An 8,924-nucleotide genomic window follows, 5' to 3' on the forward strand; every position below is an offset into this window, starting at 1 on the left:
CATGTCGATCTCACTTCTTTTAGTTTCCATCAAGAACACTACGTCCGGGTTTACACTACGGATCAGAGCCCGTAGCGATTTAACTGCCTGAGGTTTGCCAAGACCTCGGCAGTTCCAGGAAAGGATTAACATGGAGGATTGGGGGGCATGTCTTGGCCCGCCTCCTCGGCCTGAAAAAAATCCTGTAAGTTATCATCTTCGACAGCATCTCCCTCTTCAGTTTCATTAACCGTCACCTCCCCAGAGAATTCAGAAACAATAGAAGAAGAGGAGATAGGAACCTCCGCGTTTTCCTTAATCGTCTGAATACATGTCTTCTTGTTCCAGTTCACACAGTCCGGCCCAATTATGGCCTCATCATTCCCATTAATAAATTCTCTATCTCCCTGGCCCAATCGTCGTTTCTTTCCCACAGATGGCCCATCTCGCAGTCCACTAAAACTCGACCCATCTGGCCTTAGGAGGCCCATTAGTTCCTTCCGCCCCTTAGCCCTATGATTTTTCCTTGGGCCCTTTGATTCATTCATCTTCGTAGGGCTCAGCACACTTTTAAAAACCATCGCCAGGTGTCCTACTTGGGGATCAGTAGGGACCACCTCTGCAGAATTGGGGGCGCCAACCAAATTCGTACCAACCGTACCATGCAATTCACCACCCACAATTGTACCTTCGTTTTGCATGGCCTCACCCCGCAACGTACCTTCCTTCTCAGTCACCGGAATCGATAACGGGTCGATTGAGCTTTCGACAACCGCCACCGCATCAACACCGCTAGACGTGCCCACCGATCTTTCCAGTAAAGCCTCCTGGTGTATGACACTATTCACCAGCCCAGGCTCAAAATCTTCCATATTCCTCTGAACTGGGCGGTCACCCAACTCTTCTAGTGGCTCAGGGCCCCTTTCAGGGAGAATTTCGAACTCTCTAGCCGCCTCTTCTGCCTGGACCCTTTCGAAGCAATGTTTTATCCGAGACCCAAATCTCATCCACGGGCCATACATGGGAACCGTATGATTAAAGTCGTCCGTTATGAGTCTCCTTCGCCTTCTGCAGAACATCTCCTCATGGCCTATCATTCCACATTTGAAACAACAGCATGGGAGATTCTCGAATTTAAAATAACACCAAAGGGATACCCCTTCCTCCATTGGAATATGCAAGCCAACCAGCAGGGGTTTTTTCAGATTCAGGGTAACCCTCAGGCGAAGATATTCCTCAGTCGGAAAACCATTACGCCACATCCTGTCTATGCTGATAACTCCACCTATTCTGTTAGCAATGGCAGTAGCATTCTTCTTAGTAAAGTATCTGGGTGGAACGTCATAAACCCTCACCCAGATCGGCATCAAATCCAGGTCCACGGATCCCCAGCGTCCATCAGCAGCCATCGGATACAAAACCATATGACCCCCACACACGGTCCAGGGACTACGGTCCACCACGAACTCCGCCTCACTCTTTTTTTGGAATCTCAGTGTGAAAGTATCAGGGGCCACTTCCGTCAAATTCCAACCCGAGGGGATCCTCCACTTTTGAGCGAGAACCGACCGGAGCAGTCCTTTGAACACACGTCTATTGGATACCATCCTTCCCACCACCGATTTCTCGACAAAATCCAGGCCAACTTCTGAGTCATCACCAGGCTTCTCCAGAGATAACATCATAGTTTCCCTCGAAATACACTCAACCGTCTCCATGACTGCTTTCCCTTTATCAGACGCCATACTCCTTTCCAGAAAGCAACCACACACCAACCAGCTTGAAAGAAGGTGTTACACAAGAACACAAGGGCAGCAAGAAACAGCCCTAGATCACTCAATAAGGATCACCACAGAGAGACAAGGCTCTATTTAGAAGGAGGTTTGCACGAAAACCCTAGGTACGGACACCACTTGTACGGAGAGCATCCTAGATCACTCATATATATGAAAATTGAAAATAGCTTGATGTGAGAATTAATCACTATTATTAACTTTGCTACTCACACAATGATACCACTACTATCTTAGTTTTTTTTTAAAGCACTATATTACACACACATATATGTATCATTTTTTTGTGTATGCACTAGGTTGAATAATTTTAATATTAAAGTTTAAAATATCCATCTCAACCCAATGAATCCAACCCAACCCACTCCTATATTATTGTACTAAGTAGGGTTATAGCTTATCTAAACTGCAATCATTACCTCTAACCCAACGAATGTGCACCCCTAACATCACCTCTATTTTAATCTTTCTTTATATATTTATATTGATTAATTAAATTTGACACGTTAATTAATTTTTTATTTATTAAGAAATTAAAAAATCAACAAAAATAATTATTATATTTAATATAAATTAAATTAGTTTAATGTCTGAAATTAAAATTAGTTTGACACTACACCACTCTCTTGATTCAACGAGGAGAGGAATAGGGTACATAACTACGTTCTGGCTCCTGTGAAGTAGCTAACGCAAACCCATCTCACTCTGTTCACAATGAAACCCCACAGAGTGCTCAGCTCTCGAATCTTCAAACATTACGCACTCAAACCCATCATCATCACTGTCCAGTCTCAGAGTTATGCACTTTTCTCTTCAGTTCCTCAAACCCAATCCGCTTCTCCAAACAACCCTTCAATTCCTCACACACTAACCCCCCAATTTCTACTGAACTTAATCCACTCTTCTCAGTGGCATTTAATCAAACACCTTTCACCGAAACTCTCTTCCTCTTTAACCTCTGATACCCTCGTCAGTCTCCATGAAACCCCAGAACTTGTTCTTCAGTTTGTCAATCATGTTGAGCTCAATACCCTCGATATTAAAAATCTTTGCCTTACCATCGCCATTCTCGCCCGAATTCCTTCCCCGAAATTCGCTTTACATATTATAAAGCAAGTTGTTTATGGCGGCATTGCGACTACCAAGGAGATTTTCGACGAGGTTGGAGGTGCGCGAGAACAGTTGAGTATACAAAGTACCAATGTTTTTGATTTGTTGATAAGGGCTTGTTGTGAAATGAAGAGGGCTAAAGAGGCTTTTGAATGCTTTTACTTTATGAAAGAAACGGGTTTTATTCCAAAGACTGAGACTTGTAATGGTATCTTAAGTTTGTTATTGAAAATGAATATGCTAGAGATGACATGGGTTATATATGCAGAGATGTTTAGTTTGAAGATCAAGTCTAGTGTTTATACGTTTAACATAATGATTAATGTGTTATGTAAAGAAGGGAAGTTGAAGAAAGCAAAGGAGCTCATTGGGTTTATGGAGAATTTGGAGATTAATCCCAATGTTGTTACATACAATACTTTGATTCATGGGTTTTGTTCAAGAGGGAGAGTTGAAGGAGGTCGTTTGATCTTGAATGCAATGAAAGCTAAAGGTATAAGGCCGGATTCATATACCTATGGTTCACTTATCAGTGGCTTGTGCAAGGAAAGAAGACTTGAAGAAGCATCTGGGCTTTTCGATAAAATGATGGAAATCGGTTTGGTACCTAATGCTGTGACTTATAATACCTTGATTGATGGTTACTGCAATAAAGGTGATTTGGAGAAGGCTTTCAGTTATAGGGATGAAATGGTGAAGAAGGGTATAAAACCAACTGTGTCTACTTACAATTTGTTGATTCATGCTTTGTTTATAGAAGGTAAGATTACAGAAGCTGATGACCTGGTTAAAGAAATGGGGGAAAATGGGCTAGTTCCTGATGCCATTACATATAATATCTTAATTAACGGAAATTGCAAATGTGGGAATTCGAATAAGGCCTTTAGTCTTCTAGATGAGATGTTGAGTAAAGGGATTGAGCCTACAAGGATAACATACACATCACTTATTTATGTTTTGAGCAAACGGAAAAAAATGAAGGAGGCAGATGACTTGTTAAAAAAGATGCTGAGTAAAGGTGTTTTGCCTGATCTTGTGCTGTTCAATGCCTTGATTGATGGTCACTGTGCTAATGGCAATATGGACCGTGCATTTATGCTCTTGAAGGAAATGGATAAAATGCAGATTCCTCCTGATGAAGTGACTTACAATACTCTCATGCAAGGGCGTTGCAGACAGGGAAAAGTTGAAGAAGCTCGTCAACTTGTGAATGAGATGAAAGGAAGAGGGATTAAGCCTGATTTCATTAGTTATAATACCCTTATTAGTGGTTATAGTAAGAGAGGTGATATGAAAGATGCTTTCAAAGTTCGGGATGAAATGTTGAGTAAAGGTTTCAATCCTACACTTCTCACTTATAATTCCCTTATACAAGGCCTTTGCAAAAACCAGGAAGGTGTTCTAGCTGAAGAACTTCTTAAGGAAATGACAAACAAGGGGATCAAACCTGATGACAACACCTATTACTCCCTAATTGAGGCTATAGGAAAAGATGGCAACTTCGAAAATGGTAGTGCATCATGATGACTTGACCTTATTCCCTCTAATGTTCAGACAAGTATGAGGTCCGAGTCCTCCTAGGAACCTACTTAGCGCTATAGTTTCCTGGTCCCCAAATATATGATAGGCGGATCCTAATTCAAAAAAAAAAGTGCTTTGGAGGCAATGCTCTAACTGTAATTTATATTTTACTTTTAAAGATGACCCTTTGACACATGGGTTGGTGTGGAACAAGCTTTGAGATCTTCTATAACGCTTCCCTCCCTTGTCTATTACTGTCTTGTCTATTCTTTGTTAGTGCTGTGTTTTACGAAAAGTTTGTTTGTTGGACTGTAAAGTTTCTTGACATAGAGTAATGTCAGAGATGGATTTACCAAGTTGGTAATAAATTCAATGAAAAATTACTGCTAAGTGATGCATTACATACATGTCATAGATTTACCGTACCATACGGTTTGCAGTATTTATGGTCCTTTTCTTCTATATTTTACTGTGACAACAAATTGTTGATCCATAAAGAAAGAGAAAGCAGCATTCAAAATCTGTCCAGGACCTTCTGTAGGTTGAGATAAATTCACGACAGTTCAAAGCTGTAATTAACCTGAGTTTCATAACGTATTTTAATTTCTAGATTTGACTTGGGTGATTACCATGCGATTTCCATTTCATTTGCAGGATTTCTGTGAAAATATCGGAAGAAGGGTTACATTATTCTAACAGGCGGTAAGTTTACGTTTTTTCTTGTGGAATTGGGTCAAACACCACAACCGCACTTTGTACATCTGCTTTATAGCTAGGTAATATGCCTAGAATCTTTAAATTTATTATGATTATGTAAATACTTTAGTTAGTTGGATAGAAGGTCTGTTGAGTTAAACTTTTTTTTTTTTTGACAAATGGGTTAATCTTAGATGCCACACTTATAAATTGGAAACACTTCATGTTCCACTACATATAATAGAATAGGATATTCCTGTGGCCCTGTAAGGATGGAAGAGCCAGGCCTTTCTTTCTTAAAACATGAAGGTTGGCCTCTATCTGATGTCATAGAAAAGAAAGCCAGGCATCGTAGATGTGAGATGTATAGGATGGATTTTCGCTTTGGCCTTTCGAAGACAGTTGAATCACCCACATAATTAAGAACATAATTTCATAATAAAGAATCTAATAATTCAACACAATTGACGCAAATAATGTGCATCTTCTACATAAGTATTAAGTAAATTGTCACGTGATAATTTTTGATTGGTCCATGTCATTAATTTTTTTTTTAAAAAAAAATTAATTTAAATATACCAATAAGAAAATGACACGTTGATAATGACTTAGGTATATAACTTAGTTATTATTACCACTAAAAATTAAACTTAGTATTTATTTACAACTGGGAGTTAAACTTAAATATTTATACGGCAAATTACTCTTTGGAAGTTACACTTAATGTTGGCCTAGTCTCGTAATATTGTTAAGGGACCAATTTTCATCTAATGTATACATGGAAAGTCAAATTTCCCTCTACAAATTCTATACTTGTTGATACTATCTAATAATTCTAGTCTCATATAAACTTTCCGGTAATTTCAACTTTGATTAAGAATCTTATATTTAACAAGTACATATACTCAACAAAAATATAATAACTTCCCAAGAAGTGGTCTAGTGGTAAGAGGAGTGTTGGAAAGTGCTGGTAGACATTTGTTCTAAGGTTTGAATACCGTTAGACTTAGAAATTTTAGAGCCAGCAGGAGTCACAGTCGTGCCAGGTCCAAAATTTCAGAAACAAAACATAACCATGTCACTTATGATCCCTACAACTCAGTTCGAAGTTTAGATCCTAATTTGAATTAGATTTTTTCTTTTGTTTTTATAATAAGTAAAGTTAAACTATTTTTTTTTTTTATGCAAAGGTCTTCCAAACTCGTTTAGGAGCGGGTTTAAGTTAGAGAATGGGACTACATCCCAAAATCTTATAGTATTTGGAAAGCAAAAAACTAACAATTGCTAAGTATAGTGCAATTGCTTAGCAGAGATTCATCTTGGACATTTGTGGGAACAGACCACATTGAGGTGCTGGGTTAATTTTAATTAGTTTTGACGTTTACCAGCCATTACTGTTCCTGGTGAAAGAAAAATTCATTTTGATATTGCCTTGTCTTTTCAAACTTTCAGGACTTCTTTTTCTGCAATTCTGTTGGTGGAAACACATGCATTATGCACCAAAGCTTTTGGTATTTTACCATATTGTATATCTATCAGCTACTTTTACTATTATTCTCTGCCCCAACATATCTACATTTGTTTCTTCAAAAATAGAAAAAAGAAGAAATATGCAATAGCTTTTTATGATAGTGTCCATGTTCAGATGTCATTTTCTACTATTTTGTTTGTGGAAGCACATGCATTATGCACCATGAATATATTACGATATTCTACTTTGTTCTCATTAATAAGATATAATTATATATGAGCATCAGGTGTTTAGTATTTAAGCTCCATCTAGAGAGAGTGTGGTAGACAAAAGCCAACCCTGACCTCTTAGACAAGCTTGCAATGGGCACTTTGATAGGGCACATAGTGCCTGGTTTGGCACTTGCCCTTCTCGGCCTATGGCACAGCATCAATACTATCAGAACGTACTTTCTCAAAGGACCTCCCAACTTTACTGTAAGGTTTTGGTACCCGTTATACAGTCCTTCAAAATTTAAGCACCTGGAGCTTATTTTCATCTTATCATTCTCTGTATTTGCAATTATTATGGAAATTCTCGACTTCCCTTTTCTTCACTTGGCCTTTAAACTCAACAACTACGAGCATGCAACTATGTTCCTCCACCTAGCTATATTTTCAGGATTTACCCTTTGTGCTGAGTTAATGCAGTCATTGCACATCTTATCAGGAGTTGCTGGTGTTCTTATATCCTCAGTTTTTGGCCAAGAACTTTTCCTGCTTCATTTTCACTCTGCTAACCATGTTGGGATTGAAGGGCATTACCATTGGCTTTTGCAAGTCATAGTCTTCATTTCCCTCATGGCAGCACTTGCAGCAACTTGTTTTCCAACTAGTCTCCCTGCAACTATTGTTCTCTCTAATTCTATTGTATTTCAAGGTTGTTGGTTTATGAACATGGGGTTGATGCTATGGCTTCCAGAGTTTGTTCCTGCTGGTTGTGCTGTACATTTGGTCGAAGGTAGCAGCGGGGATGACAGGCTTGGAGCAGTTGTCTGTGCTTCTGGGGAGGCGGATTCGAGAGCAAGAGCGCTGGCCAACTTGCAATTTAGTTGGATACTTGCTGGAATTTTGATATTTACAGCATGCATATCCCTAAAGTTGGCTGCAAAATATAGACCAAGAGACTTCCCTTTAGAGTATGAGCAGCTGCAGAGTAAAGGGCCTGATATTCATATTCCCATGAACAGGCTCACTCATGCTGGTCCATGTATGGTTTCAATATCTTCAAGGACACTTGAATCATAAGGATTCACGTACATGTATGGCAGTTACTTTAGGATCTATAATTTGTAATTTGAAAAAAGGCAACCAACTTCTATAAGCTTATCTATCGACTTGAAAAGACAACTATAATGCTAAAATGTGTGGAATCAATATATATGGGAAAATTATAGGTAAGACCATTACTTTTGCATTCATTCGTGAGAGTATTTTTTTATGATAGTTCATTGGCTGAATTAGTGGGTGGTATAATTTTACTATATACATTAGAACATAGTAGCATAGTTAATTTTATTATTTTTAATACAATAAAATAGTTAATTTTTAAAAATAAAAATACAGTAAAAATGGTTGAGACACAATCCCACTACTTTTTTTTTTATTATTATTTCTTTTTTTTTTCTTAAATCTTTTTTATAATTATTTCAAAGGTTAAATTCTTCCTCTTAAGATACTATTTTGATGTTCAATATGTCCTGTTGCTAGTCTTCTTTTGATTTAGAGAATGTTTTCATTTCTTTTTTTTTGTTCGTAAAATAATACACATTGTTTTTGTTGCTGTCTGTTAACCCAAATTTGTCGTTGTTATGCCTTCCATTGTTAAAACCTTGAAACTATTTTTTTTCTTCATTTAATTCTGTTTGTACTTATTTTTTTTCCTCCAATATTAGTCCATTAATATATTCTAAAACCCTTTCCACATGAATTTCTTTTTTCATTTTAATTTTTTTTTTAATACACCCTGAATATTTAGTTAACTTAAAAATAAAGGCTAATTAGGATTTTTTTTCCCTTGAACTTTGACATGTACCAAATTATGCCCCTTAAATTTTTTAGGCCGTTAAAAATTCTCCCTAAACTATTCAGATTGTTAGATTTAAGGACTATTGTCTAATTTTAGTAAAAAAAATTTAACATAGATGAAAGTTCAAGAGGCATGATTTAGTACATATCAAAGTTTGAGATGCATGATTTGATAGATATCAAAGTTTGGGGAGCATGGTTTAGTACATAAACAATCACTGAAACAGTAAAATTAAATGAAATTAGACAAAAGTCCTTAAATCTAATAATCTCAATAGTTCATGGAGA

At 37.5% G+C, this 8,924-nt stretch overlaps 2 protein-coding genes across 2 annotated transcripts; both read left to right on the forward strand.

The window, feature by feature from the left end:
* Positions 1 to 2,394: 2,394 nt before the first annotated feature.
* Positions 2,395 to 4,808, forward strand: LOC115703198 (pentatricopeptide repeat-containing protein At2g15630, mitochondrial). The gene has a single exon (XM_030630716.2). It carries the CDS (start codon positions 2,487 to 2,489, stop codon positions 4,404 to 4,406), a length of 1,920 nt encoding a protein of 639 aa, XP_030486576.2. The 5' UTR covers positions 2,395 to 2,486; the 3' UTR covers positions 4,407 to 4,808.
* A 2,024-nt stretch (positions 4,809 to 6,832) lies between these two features.
* LOC115703199 (uncharacterized) lies at positions 6,833 to 8,054 on the forward strand. Its single transcript, XM_030630717.2, has one exon. It carries the CDS (start codon positions 6,933 to 6,935, stop codon positions 7,854 to 7,856), a length of 924 nt encoding a protein of 307 aa, XP_030486577.2. The 5' UTR covers positions 6,833 to 6,932; the 3' UTR covers positions 7,857 to 8,054.
* The last annotated feature ends 870 nt before the right edge of the window (positions 8,055 to 8,924 follow it).

Source organism: Cannabis sativa, chromosome X (genome assembly GCF_029168945.1).
Source record: "Cannabis sativa cultivar Pink pepper isolate KNU-18-1 chromosome X, ASM2916894v1, whole genome shotgun sequence".
NCBI classification, from domain to species: Eukaryota; Viridiplantae; Streptophyta; class Magnoliopsida; order Rosales; family Cannabaceae; genus Cannabis; species Cannabis sativa.

Excerpts from the sequence above, each read along its gene's own strand:
- LOC115703198 (XM_030630716.2), top strand. The coding sequence starts at position 2,487 with ATGAAACCCCACAGAGTGCTCAGCTCTCGAATCTTCAAACATTACGCA.
- LOC115703199 (XM_030630717.2), top strand. The coding sequence starts at position 6,933 with ATGGGCACTTTGATAGGGCACATAGTGCCTGGTTTGGCACTTGCCCTT.